This window comes from Clarias gariepinus, chromosome 17 (genome assembly GCF_024256425.1).
Source record: "Clarias gariepinus isolate MV-2021 ecotype Netherlands chromosome 17, CGAR_prim_01v2, whole genome shotgun sequence".
NCBI classification, from domain to species: Eukaryota; Metazoa; Chordata; class Actinopteri; order Siluriformes; family Clariidae; genus Clarias; species Clarias gariepinus.
Genome location: NC_071116.1, coordinates 7,254,423 through 7,281,647, shown reverse-complemented (window position 1 = coordinate 7,281,647; position 27,225 = coordinate 7,254,423). Strand labels below are relative to the sequence as shown.

Here is a 27,225-nt window from a genome sequence, read left to right as displayed (position 1 = left end):
AAGAAAAAAAAACCTGCTGACACTTGCCAGCTAAAGGTCCTGTGGCCTTCTGCAGGAAAAAAGGAGCAAGTGCAGTGCGAAACTTTAATTTTTAACTCACGGTACTTGAATTTAGTGCCAATGTGACTTTCCTAACACAGATTAATTCTAGTCTAAGTAGCATTTTCAGTGCCTTTGAAGGGATCAGGCCTCTGGTGAATCGGAGCGTAAAGCCGAGCGAATTGCGCACTTTTCCTACCCACGAAGCCCAAGTAGGAGCATCTCATTTGCTTTAAAGTGCTCTTCTGAAATGTGCCAGAAGCCAAGGTGCAAATCCTTGTAGCATTAGCCGTGACATGCTTTCTCCTCATAGAGAAGACGCACAAGGGAAAAGCTCTTCCTAAACTCAAGGCTCGTCTTCTTTTAAAACCGAGAACATGAGTTATCGCTCTCAAGGCAGCACCAGAGCCTGTTCTGATTGACAGCAAAAACGAGGCTCGGTTAAACACGTGCCTGGAGACTCCGTACAAATGCTGCTCACTAAGGCAGAATGAATTGTAACTGCTGTACGGCCGAAGCAACCCATCAAAAGCTGTAATAGAAATAAAACCAGGATAAAATCCCATTTTCAAGGGGGAGGAAAAAAAAAAACTAGCAAACAAGCTGTTATTTAAAGAGTTTTGAGTGCACTTAAATCAGTACCAGAGCTGCCATCTCTGCTGCACTGATCACTCATCTTTTTTTTCACACATCTAATTTTTCAAGCTTTATATTTATAACTATTGTCTATGGAAAACACAAATCACTGAGCTCCAGTCGATTACTGACGAGTCAGCTATAAACAGCGTTTATTTCCAAGGCAAATTGCTACGGTACATCGTTCCCACGTGCCCTAACATATACAGATGTATCGTGGCCGGAGCACAATGGAACGATGCTCCGCCACTTGTTTCTCTTCAAGTAACAAGAAATAATATTCATGGAATTTGCTTGAAATGCGTAAAAGCATCACTTACACGTAAAGAAAGGGGATAATATTTGGAACAGTCATGATACTGCAGAACAGATTAACAAAATGAAATAAATCCACATTCAAATGCATTAACAGATGGAAGCAAACTTGCACACGAGTTGGAGAATTAAAGAGTGAGTGAGGACAGTGACATACAGTAGTATTCTCCAAAGAGGTAAATACATGTCAATATTTACAGTGGCATAAAATATTTGCATCGGGTTTAATTACATAGCACTGTTATATTAATAAGATCACTCAAAGGCTAGCAAACATAATTAAAAGTGAAGAGAGAGACAGAGAGTGATTCACAAGCATACATGCATGCACAATCTCATTTAATATTTGGCATTTTTAATCATTTTCACCAATTTTCTTATAAACATTGTAAAGCTTTTAACCCTGTGGTTGTTATTTAACAGCCTATACAAATGAATTGGACTTGATTGTATCATTAATGATTCTTCCTCTGACTGTACTTTCTCCATACATTATTAATATTGTTACTATATTATTATTATTAGTAGTAGTAATAGTAGTAGTAGTAGTAATGCTGTGATTATTATTATTTTTATTACATTTTCATTCTGCTTTCCTGCTTTTTTTAGTACAGTAATTATCATCACTATTTTTGATCAGAGTTAAAGCGTTTTTTTTTTTTTTTTTAACCTAATTATTTCTGTTGTTACTTTGTGGCTTCATTCTGAACTTTGGCAACACGAATGTCCATATTTATCATGCTAATAAAGCACCCTTTTAATCTTTAAATTCTCTCTATTAACTTTGGTGAACTTTCATCTATTTCTGCATGGCTTAAATAGGAATACATTGTTTTGTGTACAATTACAGTAAACTTAAAGCAAATATTTAAATTTCTTCTGCTTTGTGTGTAAATTATTTTACTGCCCTTAGGGGTGTCGTAGTTTGGGTAAGGATGGTTTGGGAGTGGAATCTGACTACTCAGGGCCCCAATGATAAGAGTTCTGTTCTACGCCCCTGCTGTCCTACATGGAGCTGCTGGAGAGCATGTAGGTGATTTGGCTGGTAGCTAATGTAGGCTCTATTTCTTTTTTTTTTCCCTTTTTTCTTTTTATTTAAGTGAACATTTCAAATCCTTAAACCAAATCCAAAACCTGAGCCACATAGCGTAAGTTGTATGGTTTCATCCATCCATCTAGGAATCTCTGTAGTCCAATTAGGGATTATGGAGGCCAATGGTGACCACTGTTTTTATTAAGATGAATGGTTAGTGTTAAAAATGGCTGTATCTCCTATCTAATTCTCTAAAATGGCTGGGTATGGTCAATGGGTGCATTGTGTGTGTGTACTTGGAGATTTTTGTACATGAACATGTATCTATGGTGACTACAGCCACCTGAAAAGGTCAGGATTTTACTACTTACCCCAATGCTGTCCTCCTGTCGATACTGTCTCCAGTTATGACCTGTGTCGCTAAACATAAGAAGGTAATGCGTCACCCAGTCTGAACTTCCATATCTGCCCTGGGTAGCGACGGCTGTGACCTCTGTCCTTTCTCCAAGATTGATCTCCAACCACTGGTATTTATTGGAGTCCAGTGGTGACCATCCACCTGCCCCTGTTGGAAGGATATTGAGTGCTCAGGTCGACATAACCACAAACCATATATAAAAAAAAAATAAAAAATTAACCCTTGTGTACTTTCCAACCCTTGTTTGTTTTAAATTTAATTGAATTGTAACATGTATAAAGCAGAATCTTTACAAGATACAAAGTTAGATTATTTGCTGTTTACTCCAACATCATGATCATCATCATGTTTTTTCCTACAAAACTGCCTTTAAACTACAAAGCAAATGTAGAAAAACTAATAAATTGTCCAATCAAATACCAATTAAACAAAAGAACAAATAAAAGAACTGCTAGTGCTGGTTCAAATAATAAAAACATTATTTAATACAGATAGTTGTTTCTTTGCCTACACACATGCCTGTGTGTGATGGTTTGCCCAACATTATTCTTATTATGCCATCTCCAAGACCTTGAGATATTGATAGAAATTGGATTTTAGCACTCGTATCTAATATCACTGCCAGCCATCACAGATTTATATGGCTAATAATGAGGGGAACAACTGTATTGCTATAAAAATTAAATAAGGCTGTACTGCCACTCCTAAGCACTGAACAGAATATTAAACACGTCCAGAAATAGCCATGTCCAGTGAGGTCCTCTAAAATCATTAAACAGTACGATGAAATGCGGATTTGTCTTATTATACGACATTGATCCTAAGAGCTAGAACTCACATAGAGAAACCCCAAACAGATTGCATTAGGCGCAGTTCATATCTCCTGGCGATCTATCAGGGGATGGTGTTGAGAGGAAACAATTTCCCTGGGTCCCCCTAGGCGTTTTGCGTGAAAATTGTGAAGCAGTCTTTTAACAGATGATTAAGAAGCAGCACGATTAAGATTTAATCAACATATTTCATTAAGACGCAAGCTGTTATGCAGTCATCATGTGCCGGGTTATTATTCACCTCTGGTGTATATTTGTGTACACGCGAATAAATCTAGCATTTCATAAGAGATGAAATATGAAATGTGACAGCATGATGAAATAGTCTTTCCCATCACAACGTTTTGACTGTGTGCATTTAAAGTGAGTTCATTTCCCTCAGTGTTCATTGTCTAACAGGTTTTCCTTCACTGAGCTTTATTGGTATTCTAAATCCATCAGGGCTCAGTGTATTAAGAGAGTCCATTTCCCTATAGGCCTTTTTAAACCCTGCCCTGAAAGGAACAGACATCTACAGTCCTGCTGATTTCAACACTCCGGAGTGTCTCATTCACACCTGCTCTTAGTTAAGCGTGTAATTTAGCTGGGATCTGTGGAATCTGCTTTGTTGGGGCAAAGGTATGTGCTGCTAATCACTTAACAAATACTTTTTTAAATGTTTTAGCACACATGTTGTGATATTGCGACTGTGAACACTGTAATTATACCTTCACAATCTTCACAGTCCATTCTGAGCACTGGTGGGTAAGCACAAATCTGATTTACAGTTCTGAATAAAAGAATTTGTCTGAATCCTAAAGAGGCAAACTTTTTTTTATCATTATTCAGACAAAAGTATAGGTTTACTAAAGTTCCCAGCTTCACAATATGTGTGTGTGACGTTTTGTCACATTTTTTTCCCATACTTAAATATAGAAAGAAGAATGGTCTATATACATGCTATCTGGGACATTGTCAACGGATACTCTCCCTCCTGTATATAGTCATTGTTTCCGTGGCACCTCTCCAGGAACCATCCCTGGTCTAAACCCGAGCGGTGTTTTGTTATTGGATTTCTATGCTAGTTATGGATTGTCCATAGCACATACCATGTTCAAACATAGAAATGCTCATAAGTGTACTTGGTACCAGAGCACCTTAGGCCGAAGGTTTCGTGATCGTATCATCTGACCTGTGGCCATATGTCTTGGACACTCAAGTAAAGAGAGGGGCGGAGCTGTCAACTGATTTCCATCTCGTGGTGAGTTGGGTCAGGTGGCAGGGGAGGCCACTGGAAAGACCTGGTAAGCCCAAACGGGTAGTGCTGGTAAATTGTAAACGTCCAGTGGAGGCCCCTGTCCAAGAGGCCTTCAACTTCCACCTTCAGCGGAGCTTTTCCAGCATCCCTGTAGAAGCTGGAGACATTGTATCAGAGTGGTCAATGTTCAAAGCTTCTACTGTTGAAGCTGCAGCTGTGAGCTGTGGTCTTAAGGTTCTGAGTGCCTTAAGGGGCTGTAACCCTCAAACAGCATGGTTGACACCTGTGGTTAGGCAAGCTGTCCGACTAAAAAAGGAGTCCTTTAGGAAAATGTTATCCCGAGGGACTCTTAAAGCAGTTGTAAGGTACCAGCAGGCTCGAAGGACAGCAGCGGCAGCAGAGGCAAAGCAGTGGGTGTGGGAGGAGCTCGGAGAATCCATGGAGAAGGACTTTCAGGCGGCACCTCAGGAGGGGGAAATGGGGAACCACCCAAGCTATGTACAGCAAGGATGGGAAACTGCTGACCTCGACTGAGGAGGTAATCGAGCAGTGGAAAGAGCACTTTGAGGAACTCCTGAACCCGACTAATTCACCCTCTGTTGCAGGGACAGAGCTGGAGGATGACAGGGGTCGGCGTTGATCTCCTTGGGCGAGGTCACTGAGGTAGTCAAACAACTCCACAGTGGCAAAGCCCAGGAATTAGGCGAGATCTGTCCAGAAATGCTAAAGGCTCTGGGTGTTAAGGGACTGTCTTGGTTGACACGCCTCTTCAACATTGCGTAGAAATCGGGGACCGTGCCTAAGGAGAGCCACACGGGAGTGGTGGAACCAGAGGGTGTGTGCCAACTATTTCCCCTCCCTGTGAAAGTACGTATACTGTAAGGTGCTGGAAAGAAGGTTCGGGCGATTGTCGAACCACAGATTGAAGAGGAACAATGTGGATTTCGTCCTGGTCGTGGAACAGTGGACCAGCTTTTTACTCTTGCAGGAATCCTGGAGGGGGCTTAAGAATATGCCCATCCAGTCTACATGTGTTTTGTAGATTCGGAGAAGGCATATGATTGAGTCCCTCAGGATTTTCTGTGGGAGGTACTGCGGAAGTATGGGGTGAGGGGGTCACTTCTTAGGGCCATCCAATCCCTTTACACCCAAAGTGAGAGCTGTGTTCGGTATCTTGGCAGCAAGTCACTTGTTTCCAGTGGGTGTTGACCTCCGCCAGGGCTGTGCCCTGTCACCAATCCTGTTTGTGATTTTCAAGGCACAGCCGTGGAGAAGAGAGTATGCAGTTTGGTGGGCTTAGGATCGCAACGCTGCATTTAGCAGATGATGTTGTCCTGATGTCAAAAAAATGATCTCTGATTGAGAGGAGATCCCAATGCTTGCCCAAACACTCAACGCAAAAAGCATGGCGATCAGCTTTATCGAGGAGTCCCTCGCCTAAAGGTAAGCATCTCTTTACTACTTCCGCCATTTCACTTTCTGCTTTCTTTTAACTGCCACACAGTATTCAAAGAAAAACACACTTGCACACACACACACACAATGCGGTCCTTGAAGACAAAAAGATCTGAGGATGTTTCCGGCTCATGCCTATTTAAAACCTCCAGGTGCACCTAATCAAAGCACGTCACCTTACCGAGGTTATATAAGCGAACGTTTTGGCATGTTTGACACATGCTTCAACAACCGGTTGCACAAAGAGCGTTACCATAGCATTTTCACGTAGCATCTCGTTCCCGCTTTTTTAGGGAACAGGGTTACCCAACTTTGAATTAGCGGTTGAATATGGATGGATGGTCGGGTTGCCAGCTTTACACCCAAATGTATCTGATACTTGGGGTGAAGGACTTTAGTTCAACAGTGGCAGCCCGGCGGCATCGGTGTTCGAACTGGGGACCACCTGGTCAACAATCCAACACCTTAACCAATAAGCTACTCTAGTTAATTATAGATAGTGTAATAATTTTTTAATTAATTTATTATACAAATTAATCACCAACTATACATGAGCAAACTGGTGACAAGATCATGGGCGCCCAAGACTCATCCAGCAGGAACCAGTGGTCAGCCAGTTTGGTCTGATCCCACAGAAAAGGCAAAACATTGAAACCTCGGATTGCGAGTAACATGATTTGCGCAAGACAAGCAAAGATTTTTAATCTAATTTTAACTTGGAAAACGAACAAGTCTTGGTTTATGAGTACCAAGTATCATGTATCACGCATGCGCTTCTTGTTTTGAGTATCATGTGATCACAACTGAGCCAACGTTTTTTCTCTCTCTTGCCCTGCAGAATTATGGGTAATCGTCTTCCCTGCTGGGTCTTTGTGCGCGTATCTTACTGGTATAATCAACATCCGTGCACGCGCATACTGCTTACTATAACACTGTGACGACGTGTGTGTGCGTAAAGCATATTTTATTTTGTGTGTGTACAGCGCGCGTGTAAAGCAAAATCAAGTCTCATTAAAGAGGTTAAAAATCTATTTTCTCTCTCTGCTTAAGGCTCAGCCTGTGTTCCTGTGTGCGTGCGCGTCATTGGACACCGTGCCACACACAGATCCCACCTACTTTCGCCTTCACAGACACACAGACACACACACACTCTTTCTCTCAGCTCTACACAGAAACACTGCTCTGTCTGTTTTTTTTTTTTAAGGTAAAGTGCAGGTTAATTTGTTTTATTTTTACTTTACAGCAGTGAGTCACTCAATCAAATGTCATTAGAGAGATTTCTTGTTTATTTTTTCTGATAAAACAGTGTTTCCGTTCTGTGAGCGCGTGTGTGAAAAGAGTGCAGGAAGGGTAACTGTGTAAGACAAAAAGGGGAAGAGGGGAGCTTACTTTAGATTCAGACACACACACACACATACACAGCGCATATGCGCACAAAAGCACTTATCTGTCACGATTTATTTTTAATAAGGCCCATTAAAAATATGTATGTATTTATTTTTTTGAGTTGTGGAATGAATAATTAGAGTTTCATTATTTCTTATGGGAAAATTCGATTTGGTTTACGAGTGTTTTGGAATACGTTACTGTACACTGTATAGCACAATTGAGTAAATGCTGGCCATGAGAGAAAGGCATCAGAACACCTAGCAGGCAAAGAGGCCAGAGCTGCCAATCCCACCTTTAAACTCCCCTCATCCCTTTCCAATCAAACACCTGTGGGGTGAACCAAACAAAGAAATGTGATCTACAGAGGACCCACCTGCAAACCACAGCCCCCAAGAGGCGCATTGCCAACATCCTGGTGGCGCATGGGAAATCAAAAACCTAAATGATGGCTTTGATGTTAAGCTAATTGGGGTATATGAACAAGTTAAGGAGCAGGGCCTCACAATTGCTTTAATTTGTCGACTAGAAAAACATGGCCACATGGTCTGTGCTGCCTCCTACTGTAAGTGGTGCTAAAATTAAGATGAGGTGATAAAAATGTAAGGAACTACAGTATATCACTTTCACGGTAGCCATAGTAGGCCAAGGAATTACCACATTAGAAATTGAGTGAGATTAATTGTGAAAAATCAAACTGAGTGCTGAGGAAAACACTGGCAAGTGCTTTTTTATATACCAAAGTCCAAAGAAAGTTTAATAGTTTTGAACTTTTTACTGATCTTGGCCAAGCCTGCACATTTTAACATGCTTGACCAATCTCGCCTGGTTCTACAGGCACTCTTGAGCAATCCTTGTTGGTTCCAAAATACTCTTAATCAATCCCACTTTCTTCTTCAGACACTCTTGACCAGTCCCAGCTACTTCCACAGACAGTTTTGGCCAATCTTAAAGACATGCTCAATCGATCTCACCTGCTTCCGCACACACACACTAGTTCCCCCACCAATCCCACCAGGTTTTACAGACACACATAATCAATCCCAGCTGCTTCCACAGATACTTGACTAATCCCAGCTTTCTCTGCTCATACCCCAACGTCAGCTGGCCTACATACTCTTGAACAATCCCACTAGTTTCTGCCCACACTTTATCAATCCCAGGAGCTACAACGGATACTGCTTATCAGACATGCTTGCCCAGTCACACCTGCCTTTATACTCTTGACCAATCCCACCAGCTTTTGCAGACGCTCTTAATCAACACCATTGGCCTGTGCACACACGCTTTCTAGAATGTGGAAAATAAAAACACTAAACAAAAACCATTGAATCAGAAGGTGTGTCCAAACTTTTGACAAACTTTTAAAAGAACCCTTCCACCCGATTTTGGTTGCTGCAATCAACTTGGGCCTGCATGAAATTTCATTGTTGTCTGGTTGTTGCTTGGTTGCCCTTGTTGGTACAAAAAACAAATGCACAAACTCTTTAGTCTTCATTACCTCAACTATAAGCCTGCAGACAGTTGTTTCTTTGTTAGTATTCCTTCTAGAAACACTCTTTATTCACTCATCTTTACTGAACTGTTAATAGTATTCACTGAATGATTTGCCTAAATATAAACACTCTAATAATAAGTCAGATTTGAATATTTTTCATCTCTGTAACTGACATGCTTTAATCAAAACAATATAAATCAGTTTCTAAAACCTCAGCTGAGTCACAATAACCAGAAATGCACTGCAGATAGCAGTTAATTTTTGCTGATCTATCATTTTAACAGTTAAAACCTGGGAAACCTGACAAGTCCATTTATCATGCAGTTTATTTGCATATGGCACAGACCTCACTGCCATGTTCTCCCACATAATACCAGGCCTTATCAGGATGCGGCGCTCATTCTCCGGTCTATGTTTATACTGGTTAGATATATTTATGGTGGAATAACAAGGCTGTTTTGGCATTTAGGACAGCACCGAAAGGCCAATTGTAACACTTTGCTCACAGATGCTACCGCTGACACTGAAACGAAGGGGAGAGCAAACACATTGACCTTTGCTCATTATTGAGAGACGAGTAGATAGCGGGAAAAGGAGGGGCAAGACACGGAGCTAGAGAAGAGTAAACAGAAATGCATAGCCATGGGTTTAAAAAATTCAGCATCAGCAGCTAACTAGCGACAGTGCAGTCACCATCGTTTTTAATCCTGACAACGAATTGTGTGTCATCCTCCAGGGATCTCTACACTTTCAGACTGTAGGATAAAAATCTTCCTACAGATGGTTGCTTCCAATTTAGTTGATGCCCTGAAATCTGTTTACATGTTCACAAATTCACATATGTTTACATTTTTCGATTCATAACGTGCTATGATGACAACTTTACAATGTTCTTGTTCAAATGTAACAAACATGAGATTTTTTGATATTGACTCCTGCGGATGCTCTTGACTAGGTACACCTTATGCCATGGATTTTCTTGACCAACCCCAAATCAACCATGATCATACAGGTATAATTATTATAATAAAATTTAAACTCAGCAAAATTGCTTTATGTTCCAAAATATGACACTGCCCGGACTAGTTAATGTATTCCCCAAAGATTGGGCCTTAATATTTATCAAATCATTTTTTTGTACTTAGCACTATTTGTGTCCTACTTTCCTATTAAATGTCCAATCGACATTGTTTGCACAAAATCAAGCACAAAGCTCAAAATAACTAAACTTGCCCACTGGCAAATGCACATGGCTGTGCAAAGTGTTTTCTTGTCTTTGGCAACTCTGGAAAAGACTGACTGCTATGAACTACAGAAATTCCATCAAGTTTATGATGTCATAGTGTGTAAAGGTTTGATTTACAGACACTGTGTGTGATGTAACTACTCAACCAGTCCCTAGAAGGGCTAAATTTTGCAATGATGCAATCCAGAGGACACACTCTAATTTTGTGCATCTCAGGTTGTACAGTAACAGCTCACATCTTCTGCAAGTAAAAGATTTAATGATACTAAACAGTATGCAATGTTATTTTGCATATTTTTGTCTTCTGGCTTATAACTTTAGGTTAATTAGATGTAATTGATAAGAAAAAATACACTTAACACCATCCTTCACTTATTATTAACCTCTGCTAAATTCTCTCTCTCTAAAAAAAAAAATAAGGATAAAAAAAAGGATTAAAAAAATGCCTAAATCCTCACATGTTGAGTTGGCCATTATCTTAGACTTCCACTGCAAAGCAAATCACAACTATTCGCTGACTGCTTGATCACAGATTTGTTTCAACTTTCAAACACGGTTTTAAATCCAAAACGTATCTGATATTTGCCCATTTATCTTGCATCAAAATGCTCACAGCCGATTGTCCTCAGAGTGCCCTTCAGGTTAAGCACTCAGCACTGTGATACATGTGCTTCACTTTGCACTCACGTATAAAAGGGGCTATACTCTACTCGCAAGTCAAGCTGCACCGTGACATTTTAGGCGTGAGAATAAGATGTATGGTCCTAGAGGTATAATGCATCACTTTCAAGCATTCCCCTTCCTTATGAAAATAGAGACCTTGATCTGATTCAGAGTAAACAACTATTCAAAAAAACATGTTGCCAAATTCAATATCTGTCTATAAAAACATTCATCAGGTGCTAAAAAAGAATTCTTATGGTTGGTCCTGGTACCATAAACAATATAAAAATTAATGATCAGATATGTACCAGTGACTAGTTTTTTTACCAGTAGGACACTAGGCCTGTGCGAATTTCTTCTTTTGTTAAACGATTTGATTCATTTACTAATTTAAATTATTGCATCAGTTTTCTATTCTATATTAAATCACATTTTTCCTTAAAAACTATATTCCTTAAAAATATACCAGTTTTTTTTAGAAATAACAAACCACTTGCATCTTTTACAAAGATCTCGCACAATACTTTTATACAATAATTGCAAGAGTACTGGTTTTTCTACTTCTTTTGAGTTAATGGATAAGTGTGGCACAGGCAATAATTCAAAAATATAATGATTATTCATCAAATTAATTATTTTACATTATTGGTGCACACCTTTCATATATTCCAGTTGAAAAGCTGAGGTCAGAGTGCAGGTTCCATCACCCCTGGAGTTAGGGGCCTTGCTCAGGGGCTCAACAGAAGCAACTTGTTAGTTCTAGGGCTTGAACCCCCAGCCATCCAATCAGTAAGCCAGCACACTAAACATGTGAGCCAAACGTATTCTTCGTTAAGAATAAGTGCTTTGTATAAGACAACAAAATATATAATCACTTAGCAGCACAAATCAAATTACACAGCATTTTCAACCCAAAATACACTATATAGACAAAACTATCTGGCCAAACTGGGTAATTATTAAATTCAGGTGTTTCAATCAGGCCCCTTATCCCCATTGAAGGACAACCCTAATGTTTTAGCATACCAAGACATCTTGGACTGCTATGCTTCCAACTTCGTGGCAACAGTTTGGTAAAGATCCTGTTCTATTCCAACATGACTGAACCCCAGTGCACAAAGCAAAAACTATAAAGACGTTGTTTGGTGGGTTCGGTGTAGAAGAACTTGACTAGTCTGCAAAGAGCCCTGACCTCAACCCTATCGAGCATCTTATGGATGAACTGGAACGGAGATCGGAACGGAGCCAGGTCTTCTCGTCCATAACTGCTCTACAAAATGTATGGACACAAATTCCCACAGAACCACTGCAAAATCTTGTGGACAGCCTTCTATGAAGAGTGGTAGGCTTTTATAGCTGCAAATGGTGACCCCCTCCATATTAAAGTACAGTGGAACCTTGGATTGCAATAACTTGGTCTGCGTGCGTTTTTTGCTAGACAAGCAAAATTATTGAATAAATTTTATCTTGATAAACAAGTAAGGTCTTGGCATATGAGTAGTATGCATGCACTTTTTCTCCTGAGTGCCAGATGTTCACAACTGAGCCAATGGTTCTTCTCTGCGGGATTGTGGGTAATTATCTCATATGCTCAGTCTCAGTGCATGTACATAACTCATTTAGTCATTTTCCTTACACATGTAAAGCATTTGTTTTTAGTGTCCAAATGTAGTGACTGTCCTTCAGTAACTGAACTAAGTTTTCTCAATATTTCTAAAGTAAATTTTCAATATTGCTAAAGTGTAATAAGATAAAGTTTTCTTATTTACCCAAAAAACTCAGGTTGAAAAACCTAACTAGTGTTTACGTGATATGCTAAAATGTCCCTTAGTCATTAGCTAGCATACACACTTAGCATTAATGTCTCCTGAGACTTTTAAGCAAATCTTATATTTTTTTTAGAAGTTTATTAATCCCAGAGGGAAATAGCATATTTTTTGCATATCCCAATTAGGAAATTAGGGTCAGAGCGCAGGGTCAGCTAGCTTGCAGCGCCCCTGGGGCTCAACAGCAGCTTGGCGATGCTGGGGTTCGAACCCCCAACCTTCCGATCAGTAACCCAGAAACCCACAGGCTTAACCGACTGACCCACCACTGCCCCCATGTACCTACCTTTTATGTACTAAATATTGCAAAACTACTCAAGCAAACTTTTTAAAAAGTCAATCGTTTCAATGCAGTTGAGAATTATGCACATTTCCTGCAGTCCCTGAAATAGCGGTAACCTAATTGAAAATGAGCTTGCTCACTTCCAGGCTAAAAAAGTATGATAAAGCCTTAGCATTGTGATATCTTTCTCTGACCAGAGTGGCCAGAAGCTGCTCTATTGTGTGAGCAAAGCAATTAGGGTTAATAATGGGTCATGGATGAGGGCAGCTGAGTGGTGGTCCTGTGGACCTTTAGTGAGCCACATTGCCATATTTTGTCACCTGATGCCACACACGCAAACCAGCACTGACATTTAATCTCTAAGCTGGTGAGAAATGGACAAAGATCAATTAGTGGTGGCAAATCACCCGACCCCGTGGCTCATGTCGGCCCACTTTTAGAGCGGAATTGATAAATGTACAGGGACAACTTATTCTAAAAAGAATGGAATAAAGGATTTGCTATCATCCTAAAGCATGTTAAACAAGAATTGCTATATTATGCAAAATTGCACTAGAAGGAGAGGTAAAAAAAATGTTAGTGTTTATTGCCTTTTTAAAAGAAGCTGGTAAATCAAGTGTTGACAAAAGCCCGGCATGGAAAACAGTGTTCTCATAAACAACAGATGCGTTTCTAATGAACTCGCCGTGCTCTCATTAATAATTTACCACTTTTCCACCTGCACAAGCTTGAAACCAGAAAGCAGGGATTCTCTAATACTAGAGGATAATGTTAACATTTCAGCGAATTAAAAACGCCTTTCATTGTTTTCTTTCTATTAATAAATACATTTTTATTATTTATAATTTTTACAGTAAACATCAACATAAAAAAAAAACTAAATACCCTGTGACAAATGAGTATTTGATCTTCTAGCTGTGAAAGCCATTAATACAAAGTCGAGCTTGATTGCTGGAGGTGTTACTCTACTGAAATGATGATCATAGTGAGTCATTGTGATTTTCTTAGGATGATGTTAATGAATGTAAATTTAGCTAACGCTAAGGGCTAAACAGCGGTGCAGATGGACGCGTCGCTGCCTCACATATCTTGGGTCCGCGGGATGATCCTGAGACGCAGGTCGAATCGTAACTCTCAACTGCCTCACGTTGTGAATATGGCGTTGATAGACCGGCTTTCCATCCAGGTTGTATTCATGCCTCCCCTCCAGTGTCCCTGAGAGGGGCTCCTGATCCACCATGACCCTGACCAGGATAAAGAGCTTAGAAATGAGAGGGAAAATGTCTTATAGTCTGACCTTGCTCTGCTCTGCTAATCCTTACACTTCTTCGAGCTGTCTTTCAGACTTAGTGAAGTGCAAACATTTTTTTGGGCTGGATACTTTTTTTTCTGACTTTACTTATCCTATAATTTTCACAAATCTAAAAAATCTAAAAAAAAAAAAAAAAGGCACACAAGGTTGTAACAAAACATTTAATTTGAAAACCGCTACTAGTGTTACAAATGTCACTTTTTCCTTAACTGATCGTTAAACACATTAACATTCAATAAATAATTAGTCATTAATTACTAATGGTAACCAGATGAAGATTTTATCTTCGCACAATCCCCACAAATTTAAGTGAAAGGAATGAGAATTTTTGAAACCTAAACAGTATAAGCAAATAGCATACTGTAGGTTAAAGAAAGAAGGAAAGACAGAAAGAACGATAGAATAAGCAGAAGTGTAACAGATCATTATTTATCCATGATCTTTACTGTATGCACCCACCAATGTATGGTAGTATGCATTTGGACAGTTATATATTTTGACCATTTTTAAATAAACACTGTTTTTGTGCTTGCACAAAGTATATTTTCGCTTGGTCAAACTCTCTCTATAATGCATGCTTACTGGCTCTGTGCTTCAAGCATGCCAGTTCATAATGTAAAAAATGGCTAGGCTGTGCTGGTAACCTGCTCTCTGATTCACTCTGATATAAACGAAAAAAAAAGTCAAATAATACTAGTACTAAAACTCATAATGTAGCGCAACTATTTAAGCACATAACTTCTTTCACTAAAGTTGAAAAAAAAAATCTGTAAGGTTGCAAAGGCCTAATTTCCCTTTTCTGTATACTCGCATTTGGTGTGAATGAAAAATAAAGAGTGCATTTTTATTTTCAATTTAAATGTCTGTCTGTATATCCTAGAACAAAGGAACATTCCCAAATGAGCAAAACTGAAAAAAATTGTGATCTGATCCACCTGATCTTGGAAAGTGATTCCAAATAATACAAACTTTTAAACCAATATCATTTTCTAAATTATAATGGTCATATGCCAAAATCTTTTTATGGTGCATTTGTCCTAGGGATGTACATACAAACCCTTAAGGCTGGCAGAAATTATACTTTTTTTTTTTTTTTTTTATCTCCACAGGGTGTAGGAAAGTTACTTGAAAATGTATTACCTCTAATAAGGAATTTTCTTCACTTTTTATTATTTTTTTTCTTTGGAAGACAATTAGGCTCAATAGATTTAAGCAGCTTGGGCAAAAGGAACACTAGAATATGGAGTAGACCCAATTCAGAGCAATTATCTCTACAGGAGTCACTAAAAAAAAAGAGAGATTCTGATTAAAAGATAATTTCTTTTTAAAATCTAATCCTATTGCCCATTCAGTTTTTCATATTGCAGTTAGCTCATTGTGACAAAATCACTGTTAAATACTGTAGATATAATCATTTTTAAATGTTTTTAAAAAAGAGCCATGTCCAAGCAAAGGACTATATTGGCGATGCCCTTTCAGCATCAAAAGAAGATAATGATGATGACTTATGCCTTTATTTATACTGACTCACTGGTCTGACTCTTTTAAGCATTTATAACAGAGGTAAATATTTCCAAGTGAAGGAAATGTGAAAATGGGAAAATGGAAGCATTACTAAGGAAGTCCTTTAAAGCAAAAATTAAAGAAGTTGCAGCAATATTTGCCAATTACTGGCCACTCAGGACATGACATCAGACTCTGACATTCTTCACATTCTTCATGTCTGGGCTATGCACTAAGCGGTAAGAGTGGCTAGACAGAAGCTCACCTAATCAGCTTAATCCATGGGGCGAATATGTCACAATCATAATGAGAGCAATGTAAAACCTTAGGGCAATAATTAACAATGATATGTTTAGTGGCAAAAACAAGACCCAAAGTTTACTGTATCTCCATGATTGCAACATGGAGGGAGGTTACTTCTGTAAAGGTGAAGGAAATTTTGGATAGCTTCAAATACCAGCTAATTTTTGCACAAGACATGTGGACCATATGTTTAAGAAAAAAAACAAAAAACTTTACCTTTCAGCAAGACAATGAACCAACCACAAATGAAAGACATGAAGAAATTGTACACAGGGGATTTTCAATTTAATACATCTGGAGAATTATTGTGAGGAAGCATGGGATAGTGTTTACTAGTACACAAAGCTTGTACTTGAGTAAAAGTAGAGATTCCCCAGGGAAAATATTACTCAAATAAAGTCATCCATCTACTTATGTACTTGAGTAAAAGTTCAGAAGTACTCACCTTCAAGTATCAAAGGTACAAGGTTTATATTATCTCACAGAAGCATTTTCCATTGTAAAAGAAGGTGATGCAGAAGGAGGCAAAATTCCTGCTTTAAATACTGCATATTAATGTGGTCAGGTAACACAAAATGTACTTAAGTAGGAGTACAGATATTTGCTATACTTTTCAGTGGAGTAAAATAAAAATTATAATAAAATAAAACCACTCAATTACACAAAACTTACTGAGTTACCTCTCACCTCTGGCTGTTACCCAAACGTGCTGTACCATAAATACAAGGTGTACACACTTATACAACCAGACTATTGCAAATTTTTTTCTATATTATCACTTGAATTTTATAAACTTAAGTCCCTATGGAACATTTGATTCCCATCTGACCAATTAGAACAGCACTGTAGTGTCATAAAATATGAGCTACGAAAAACGATGAAACCATGACCTAACAGACAAGAGTCCTCACAGAGACCTAAAAAACACTGTTTGAGAATGTGTTCACAAAGAGGTTCTGGCATCCATCCTACAACAACAACAAGAACAACAACAACAATAATAATAATAATAATAATAATAATAATAATAATAATCAGCATCTTTTAAATTAATGGCAGCAGGGGTGTTTTTTTATTATTTATTATCATATATTTTTTTTACAGTCTTGTCTGTTCTCATTTCTAAAGCTTCTCCTACTGTAACGTCAAACCACCAAAGTGGATTTGCATCTTTTTTATGTTACTTTTAAACAATACCGTACATGTTCACCTCAAACTAAAAACTAGAGACCTGTTTACTACAAACTAGAGACCTGTTGGGGTCTTCCGGACCCAGTAAAGCTCTAACAGCCCAGATGTCTTTTGGACTAATTTCAAGCTACCGCTCCAAAGCACTACTAGGCTTTAAAATTGATTCAAAATGTCCTTAAATAGATGCACTCATTGAAGAGCTCTTGAAGACATCTAAGACATCTGTTTTCCAGTGGGCAAAGGTAGGACAGCAGGGTGCCTCCAGGACCATAAAAGCTACAGCCCTATTTGAAATGTCTTCAGGAGCCAGAAAAGCCTGAATTATGTTAACTGCCCAGACATCTTTAGGACTCATTTCAAACCCCTCCTAAGCCCTACTTTTTGGAGCATTTGAGCAAGTTTTGCTAGTTCATTCTCAATATTAGAATTAATCTTCAATTGCAAAATCGACTGAAAGCATTATACAACTCTATGTGCTTCATAAATCCAAGCGTTCACTCACGATCTCCAACAATCAGACTCAGATACAAAATCCATAGGAATACAAATGGATGATGTTGTGTCCAATTTCTCTTAATGATACCAGAGCGTTCTGCTCATTGTGTCCCGATGTGGGCAAGTGCGCATCTTCCTCATTATTTATTGTTGCACGATGAGTACTGCTGGAGATGCATACAAAATGTATTCATTACTGGATCCTTCAGCTGAAAGTTCACTTCTCCAATGTTCCTGTCGGTAACGAGCACGCTTTGCTGCCGTGACTTGACATTAAAGTTGTAGCTGTAAATTCTGGTAACAGATATGAATGGAAAAGGGGACATCTTAGTAAATATTTAGATTCATATTATAATATATTAATTTTATATGAAATCACATTATTTGCTATATGCAATTTTTATATTTTGTATTTTAACTTATAAGATGAATGACATATATACTGTATAAGAGGTATCATAAAATACTTAGACGACGATATATTTTGCTCGGCTCCTTCAAAGTGCGAATTTCCTGAAATATTTCGCTCGGCTCCTTCAAATTGCGAATCAACTGAAAATGTATGCGGACTTAATGAGATATTTAATTTTATGCAAATCAGACCTACTTTAAAGACAATATGAGTAAATGCTTATGTCCCATTGTTTAGTGTCAGTGCTACATGTCATTACTTTGCTTTTACAGCAACATATTCTGCACTCAAATTTAACAGTAAACTTGACTTATTCTTAATAAAACACTGCATAATACAGGAATTTTAAATGTAAAATATTTAAAATCTTCTACAAGTTCATGAAAATGCTGTATGGAATCAAAATTCGTTTACTTACTAGATGAAGATACAGTATTTTTATTGGATTAATGCAAAAAATAAAATGTTTTTTTTTTTTCTCTATGTGCTAGCAAAATAGTTCATTCTGAGAGTGATGCATTGCGGGAGCTGTTTAATTAATGAATTTCAAGCCATATAGGATTTTGTGAATATGACTTAAATATTAGTTGCATACACAGGCTTTAATCATGTTAATTATTGTTTTCATCATGTTCATTTTAATTTTCTTAGTTTCTTAAATATTTAGTATATTTAATTCAAATTAGGTACAGTCTAAGTGGTGTGGAGCAGTCGGGTTTTTTTTTTAACCATCATATCAATGTTACCATTATACTGTATAATGCATTATTTCTTATCAATTTCAATATCATTTGACACAATTACCATAAATAATGGATAAAACATTTCAGACCTTTTTATTAATTATGTTGTTAAAAGGTTATGCTGATTATACACATTCATTTTCTATGTTTAAATTATAATTGTTTATTATCATTTTTAATTTAAGGACAAAACAATCGCTTAGTCAATAGTGCTAATAGAGGTTATAATATATATATATTAATCAGTATATTAAATTTATCCAAGCTTCACGTTTTTTTTCTTTTTTTCCCCTCAATGATTTAAATTCTTCACATAGGATGTCTTTAAGACGCCTTAAGTAATTAAATTTAATTAAATTAAAGATAAAGAGAGATCGGAGACATCTTTATAAAGACATCAACCTGATATGTAAAGATACCCTCACAGCATTTTCAATACAAAAAAATGCATCAAAGATATCTGTGTCTAATTAAACCTTCTTAAGTACTTTTCATATATCTTTAGCAACCGAAAGTGAGACCTTGTTGTAACATGGAGAAAATATGAAATACAAATGTGAATTTATGTACACACACTGAACAGCGACCATACACAGTATCTATAAACTGATTATGTACCTTTGTTTAAGGGTTCTCTGTCGGTCTTGAAGAAGCCCTTATAATAAATGTGTCCTTACAAAGTGATTAGTATTATCAATCTACTTTAAGAACTCTTAAGGAGTCTTAGGTTTTAAAGACCTTTTACAGACCCACTGGTTTATAATAGGATTATAAAATATTCTCGGACATGCACTTTTTGGATAATTGGCCATTTTTTAATTGTCCTTTCTCATTTTCTTATAATAGCATGCCAGTTAAATTTTATTTCTTCAATATTCTAGGCTGGCACAGTACTGTTGTATTGCGGGGTTGCATTGTGAGCACAGTGCCATCAACACAAAAAACAGAAAGATTACAATAACATTAGGTCTAAATCAGGACATCCCTCTCCTGCTGACATGGGTTAAGCATTCCTCTTATATCCTTCAAAAGATCTGATTCTGTACCCAATCCCGAATCAGTTCTTTGTTTCTAGCAGCCAAAGCACCAGTCTTCAGACTGGAGAACATAGTTCCATAGCAGCACCAACACTTTGCTGGGCTAGAACAAAGAACCGTTTACATCGGGATTATCACAATCAACTAAAAGCTTGTGGCAGTCATCTTTAAAAAAATGGGCAGCTCAGATGCTTTCTAATCATGATAAAGCCAGGAGAACTGCTCGCAAAGCCATGTTGAAGTATCCATACTCTAAAAGTAGAGACATACATGTAAGTATACAGTGACATAATAACATGACTCTATAGCCTATGAAAAAACAAAGCCAGTTCATGGGAGGTTCTATTCCCTCCTGAACAAGCTTTGAACTAAGACTAGAACTAGCACCTGCTTCACTTTGGTGGAGAAGGGGATTGGTGTATTTTTTTAATTTTTGGGGTTATATATTAAATTGTGTTATTGTATGTACAGTCGTGGCCAAAAGTTTTGAGAATTACATAAATATTGGAAATTGGGAAAGTTGCTGCTTAAGTTTTCATAATAACAATTTGCATGTATTCCAGAATGTTATGCAGAGTGATCAGATGAATTGCATAGTCCTTTTTACCCTGAAAATTACCTTAATCCCAAAAAAACCTTTCCACTGCATTTTATTTCTGTCATTAAAGGACCTGCTGAGATCATTTCAGTAATCGTCTTGTTAACTCAGGTGCGAATGTAGACGAGCACAAGGCTGGAGATCATTATGTCAGGCTGATTGGGTTAGAATGGCAAACTTAACATGTTAAAAGGAGGGTGATGCTTGAAATCATTGTTCTTCCATTGTTAACCATGCCATCATTGCGTTGCATAAAAATGGCTTCACAGGCAGGGATATTGTGGCTACTAAGATGGCAGCAGGCAGGTGTGAGCGCATCTGCACCCACAGTGAGGCGAAGACTTTTGGAAGATGGCCTGGTGTCAAGAAGGGCAGCAAAGAAGCCACTTCTCTCCAAAAAAAACATCAGGGACAGATTGATCTTCTACAGAAAGTATGGTGAATGGACTGCTGAGGACTGGGGCAAAGTCATATTCTCCGATGAAGCCTCTTTCCGATTGTTTGGGGCATCTGGAAAAAGGCTTGTCTGGAGAAGAAAAGGTGAGCGCTACCATCAGTCCTGTGTCATGCCAACAGTAAAGCATCCTGAGACCATTCATGTGTCGGGTTGCTTCTCATCCAAGGGAGTGGGCTTACTCACAATTTTGCCCAAAAACACAGCCATGAATAAAGAATGGTACCAAAACACCCTCCAACGGCAACTTCTTCCAATAATCCAACAGCAGTTTGGTGAAGAACAATGCATTTTCCAGCACGATGGAGCACCGTGCCATAAGGCAAAAGTGATAACTAAGTGGCTCGGGGACCAAAACGTTGAAATTTTGGGTCCATGGCCTGGAAACTCCCCGGATCTTAAACCCATTAAGAACCTGTGGTCAATCCTCAAGAGGCGGATGGACAAAGAAAAACCCACTAATTCTGACAAATTCCAAGAAGTGATATAAAGAATGGGTTGCTATTAGTCAGGATTTGGCCCAGAAGTTGATTGAGAGCATCCTGAAAAAGAAGGGCCAACACTGCAAATACTGACTCTTTGCATAAATGTCATGTAATTGTCGATAAAAGCCTAGAAACGCATGGAGTGCTTGTAATTATATTTCAGTACATCACAGAAACAACTGAAACAAAGATCTAAAAGCAGTTTAGCAGCAAACTTTGTGAAAACTAATATTTGTGTCATTCTCAAAACTTTTTGCCACGACTGTATATTAAATTACATAAGATTGTGTAATATATTGTGGGGGTTTTTTATCACAAACTAGGCCATATGATTAGCTGAATTTTATTTTATTTCAACTATACAAACATGCCAGAGCAATAAATAAATAAATAAATAAATATATATATAAATTCTGTGTGTCTGTTGTTTAAATTGTAATTTGTAAAGAAAATGACATGGGTATTTCACAGCCTACTTAACAGACTAAAGTAATGAGTAATTTAGTAACTCCCCTACAAACGTAATATCACACACTACTATATTTATTGCAGTATATTATGTGCTCCTACGTCACACTCATGTCTAAAACCTTATTGTCCAATAGATGCCGTGGTAGCCAGGAACAGCAAGGCTACAGTAAGTTTTGTTATTGGTTGAATAGTCTGTAATGAATACTGGTGTACAATGCAGCTTCTTTCAGGGGTGGGAACATTTATAAACTCAGCGGCTCGCTATGCCACCATACTAACTAAAGCTTCAGTTAATTGCAGGCTCATGTTTTGGTTAATAACTAGGCTAAATATAAGAGGCACACACATTTTAATAAAGTATGGGAAACCACACAAAATCGAGGTCTTGAACCCGGTTGAAAAGCTGAAAGTGAAACCCTAAAATGTTAATAGAGTTGGAAATGTTCTGCATGGAACACTGGTCCAGGATCCCTCCACAAGCTCTCTCCAATCTGGCTAAACACTATAGAAACAGGCTAAGGGCTGTCATTTCCACCAGAGAAGTCTGCACAAAATACTGAATACTGCTATTATTATAAAAGATGGGGATGTGCATAATTATGGAAATTTGTGTTACTGAAGGTAAACTTTATTCTGTTCCAAAAATCTGTTTGACAATAAAAGCATGAGGCCTATCCAATGGTTTATGCCCAGATTGTCACTCGTGTGTCACGCATGTGTGCATGTGTGAGAAAGAGAGAGAAAGAGAGAAATGAAACAGACAGGTTATGGGTAGTGTGTGTGTGTGCTTGTGCAAGTGTGTGTGTGTGTGTGTGCATACACTGGTGCAAGTGTGTTAGAGTTGTGTGCATAAATATAGGTTGTGTGTTAGACAGGTGTGTGTTTACTGTATGTGTGTGTGCATGCAAGGAGAAAAATACAGGTTGTGTGTTATAAAGATGTGTGTATATCAAGATGTGTGTGTGTTTGTGTGTGTGTGTGTGTGTAGGCACAGAAGCAAAAAGAAATACAGGTTTTGTGTTACTGGTGTGTGTATAAGGAGAGATATGTTGTGTGTTAGAGGTGTGTGTGTGTGTGTGTGTGTGTATATGTGTGTGTGAGCAAAAGAAATAAACAGTGCATTATAGGTGTGTGTACAGTATAAAGAGAGACGTTGTGTTAGGTTTGCGTGTGTGTTAGAGGTGTGTGTGTTAGAGGTGTGTGTGTGTGTGTGTGTGTGTTTGTGTGGTTAAAACATTTTAATTTAAGCTAATTTTGGACTTGACTTTAGATGATGAGCGGAATATTACTTTTTATTAGTTCATCTTATAAACTGTGACAGGTTTGACTGATGTTACATACACATCTGAGAATATGAATATGCAAACTGGGACTCCGGATACCAAAACTCCTACGTGTGTGTCCCACAAATCTGAGCTAGAATACTCAGAGGACCTGAGTGTGTTTCCAAAATCATGCATATTCATAATGCTTTTTTTAATGAGGGTGTCGACAGTTTCTAGGCCATTTGTGTAGTTTCTAGGGCATTAAAGAAATGACATAGTTCATTAGTCTACAAGTTTAATAGTGTAAAATCAGGTTTAGTGATGTTTTATGTTTTAATAACTTAATTAATGAATCTATTCATATTTTGAATCATTATTTTAATCACATTTATTTGCACTTGCATGAGCTTAGACACTCTATAGTATTAGAAATTCTATTCTGTGTGGAAACAGCCTTGGATTCATTATCCAGTTTTCCTAAATATCATAAACACATTGCCTCCGAGCAACATTTTGTTTTTCCTTTGGATAGGTTAACTGGAAAGATTTTATTGTTCAATTCAAGCTTGCAGAATGCCTAGAGCAATGCCCACCAACTCTTCATTTTTGCAGAATTTATAGAAAAGAAACTGATTTCTGAGGCTCTCCAGGAACAGCACGATCACCGGCCGAGAGTTTAGTTATGCATTATCAGATGCCTCCAGCCTGCAAATACATGGGTAAGGAGGAAAAGCTGCTGGTTTCCTTCTGATTTTATGTTTGTTTTTTGTTTTTCAGCAGCAACCTGTCTTTAAAGTGTGCTATGCTTTATCCTGTGGAGAGATTAATATGTGTGTGTGTGTGTGTGTGTATGTGTGTTGCACGCGTGTGTGTGTATGCTGGTAAGAACATAAGAAGAGAGCTCACCAGCTAGAATCAGAAATGAACAAATTTTGAAAGGACCCTGAAATAAATCCAGATCCTTTCAAAGATCCATAAGCGGAAATAATTACGCCTCCCTCCCACCCAAGTGGGTGACATTTTCAGAATTTTTGACATGCGTGTAGAAACCTGTATACACAATGTAATTATAGACTGGGTGATGGAAAGTGAGCCCACCGAGTCTATGCATTATCCTACACTAATGCAGAGAGTGTGTGGAGTCATTACTGCTATTCAGCGAATGCCTCCATACCTCGTTGCAGTGTTTGATAATAAGGGAGTCGTATTAACTGAGAGACACTAAACGGCTCGGCACAAATGGATTAAAACAATAAACGCGCAATTTTGAGGTACTCTCTAAGTACGTTTTAAAATTATCCCTAACAAGGTAGAGTAGTGAGGGATTGTGAGAGGACATATTCTTTTCATAGCTAACATAGAATATTGACAAAAAAATGGTCTTTGTTTAGCAACTAAAGATGGAAAAGTGCATACAGTACATTGAAGGCAGTTGACTGCATGCGGTAGCTCGATGGGTACGACCAAGCCACCAGGCTGCCACTGTTGGACAAGGTCCTTCACCCCCAAGTGCTTACTGTAGATACAATCTGGCATCAAGCCAGCAACCCAATTCTGTACAGTAGGTAACTGGCATGGCAATGACGGATTTATCTCTAGGGTGGGAAGTATACATCGCCCAATAGGACGGATGCCATGTAGACGGACACCCCTTTACCTTTTTTTTTTCTTTATAGTCTAGATTAAAATGAAATCAGCCACAGCCATGTTTTTTTTTTAACAGCCCTGTTCTATGTTCTATGACTAACGATGGTGCTGTCAAACATGGTTTAAAAAAGGTAAAAAATAATCAGATTTAAGATATCAGATGCAGACATCTAAAATGAAACTTACTGTGATTTCAGTTAGAAAAAACACTGCAGAAGTACAAATGAATTGTACAGCATTTCAATTGCAACCGGATTTCATGGTGAAACGTTCACATAACACATGATGCAATCTGTCCAACCAAAGCAATCTAAAGTGTGTATGGCTCCCAGGTTGTCCTCTGGACACTCCAATGGCATGCAAGAAGACTGAACGAGAAGGATGCGAAAAGATAAACTGCTGTCTAGTAGGAAGGAAAAGCAAACTTTAGCAAGTTTCATCATCGGTTTGGAGGCAATCAAAATGCACAATCATTCACTTTGACTGACTGCTAGAAAACTGTCAAGCTAACCTGGATGACTGAAACGATTCGTGATGGAGCTGAAAATGTGCCGTTAATAACCAAAGTTACAGTACACAAAAAAAAAAGTGCACTCACCATCTCTCCTGTTGAGTTTGGCGTAGCCAGGTCCGTGGCTGTTGGATAGCTGAGAAGAACTCCTAAAGGCTGGCTGTGGAAGATTAGATACCAGGGGACTGTCACAGCCATCTAAGAGATTAGGTGTAAAGAGATTAATACACTTTCATTAGTGCGGAGTCAATGAGTGTGAAAAAAAACAATCATTGCACAAATAAATAAATAACTTGGTAATATTGTCCTTTATTATCCACAATGCCTTTAAACTACCTGAAGATAGTAGTACCAGTGGGATGAATGCTGCATCAGACAAGATGTCCTAACTTATAATCCCTGACCTCTGAGCAGGATAATCCCAAAGAAAAAGCTTCAACTTTGAACATGGGATGGTCGGCTCAACTTCGTAAAGTTTTTCCAAGTTCAGCAACATATTACTTAGTAATAAACGAAGTAGGTAATCTTAGCATTAAATAAAATATACTGTAGTATGCTGCTGTCACGGCATTTTCCTGTGATGGGCGTGTGCCTCAATCTGTTGTCGCTCCTCAGTTACTCCATAGGCTCCACTTCGTGCCGGCTGGCGATAATTAACGTTAATGGATCTCGGGCTTTCTCCGCGCCAGCTTTCCTCCCCTTTTCCCCTTCTCCCTCCTTTAACCCTTTTCCTTCCCTTATTTTTTATAAATAAATTTTTCCTCACCTTGTTTCTGTGGTGCCACCCGAGCAAAAAGATCGAACCAGTTACAGCTGCATTTACACAGTCTGGCCAATAACAAAAAGTTGTACACTGTACTATAGCATGTACAGTAGTGTGATGGTCAAATCAGGTTTGTAAATTGTTCTTCACACTCCAAGAATCACTCTTTCACTATTTAAGTCTTTGAATATATCTGTGCCATCAGGGAAGGAAAAACTCTATTGATAACCTGGTCATTCCGCATGTGCAGGTCATTCATTTATTGCCACATAATGCTGAGATTAGACCCGACCAACTGGAGCAGCCCTAGATCACAATACTGTCTCCCGAGGCTTGTACAGTAGACACTATGATACAGAAGTTTTGCCTTGGTACACTAAGCATTTTTGGCCTACAAATAAACGAATCAAGCTGAACTGAACGGCAGCTAAGTTCTGCGTCATCAAAGAGTTATTAAAAACTTGTTTGTGTTAGTGAAAAGCCAATTTGTGCAAGATTTTTTAAAAACATAGTATCATGATTCCAAAGAATGTTAGCAAGGACAGTAGCAAGAAGAAAAGATAGCCACTTTCAGTTTCATATTTCAAGCAGCCGGTGCCATGAGGAATGATAAATTAGAGCTTAGTGAGGCTTAACCTCTATTTATTTAATATTTAACATTATTTATATACCTTTTTTAAATGTTTTTATTGTTTTTTTACGCAAAAAATATGATTATAGTGTTGGAAATTGGTAATATTGGTAATATTTTTGGATGGCTATAATGGATTATCTGCATTATTTCCTATGGGAAAATGATTTTTGCCATACAAATTTTTTACTAAATTAAAATGCTTAGGTACTGCTGTAAAATTATAAACCCTTATTTTTTATAGCATCTCTCCAAAAGCAAATAAATAATAAATAAAAGCTAATAGTAACTGATGACTCGCATAATCTGAGTATTATAAATCCAAATGACCCCTGTCCATTAGATATGGCAGTAATTTAGCATGAAATATTCCCTAAATCATTCCTGGTTCACATTTCTGTCATCAATGTTGTATTTAAAGCCCGCATTGAGCTTAAGTAACTAACAAAGGCTAATGATGGCTGATTAACATAATTCTCTTAATATAGTGTTATCTATCTGACCTAGCTGTTATAATGCTAATAAGATAATAATGCCAA

The 27,225-nt window shown here is 38.1% G+C and overlaps 1 protein-coding gene across 2 annotated transcripts in view; it reads right to left on the bottom strand.

The window, feature by feature from the left end:
• The window catches only part of cntnap3 (contactin associated protein family member 3), a 163,375-nt gene that overhangs the window by 105,581 nt on the left and 30,569 nt on the right, over positions 1-27,225 (bottom strand). For both annotated transcript variants that reach the window (XM_053516446.1, XM_053516447.1), the window contains exons 2-3: positions 25,380-25,490; positions 2,395-2,588 (exon numbers count right to left, since the gene is read on the bottom strand). In XM_053516446.1, the coding sequence (XP_053372421.1) occupies positions 2,395-2,588; positions 25,380-25,490 (305 nt within the window). The remainder of the gene's footprint in view (positions 1-2,394; positions 2,589-25,379; positions 25,491-27,225) is intronic.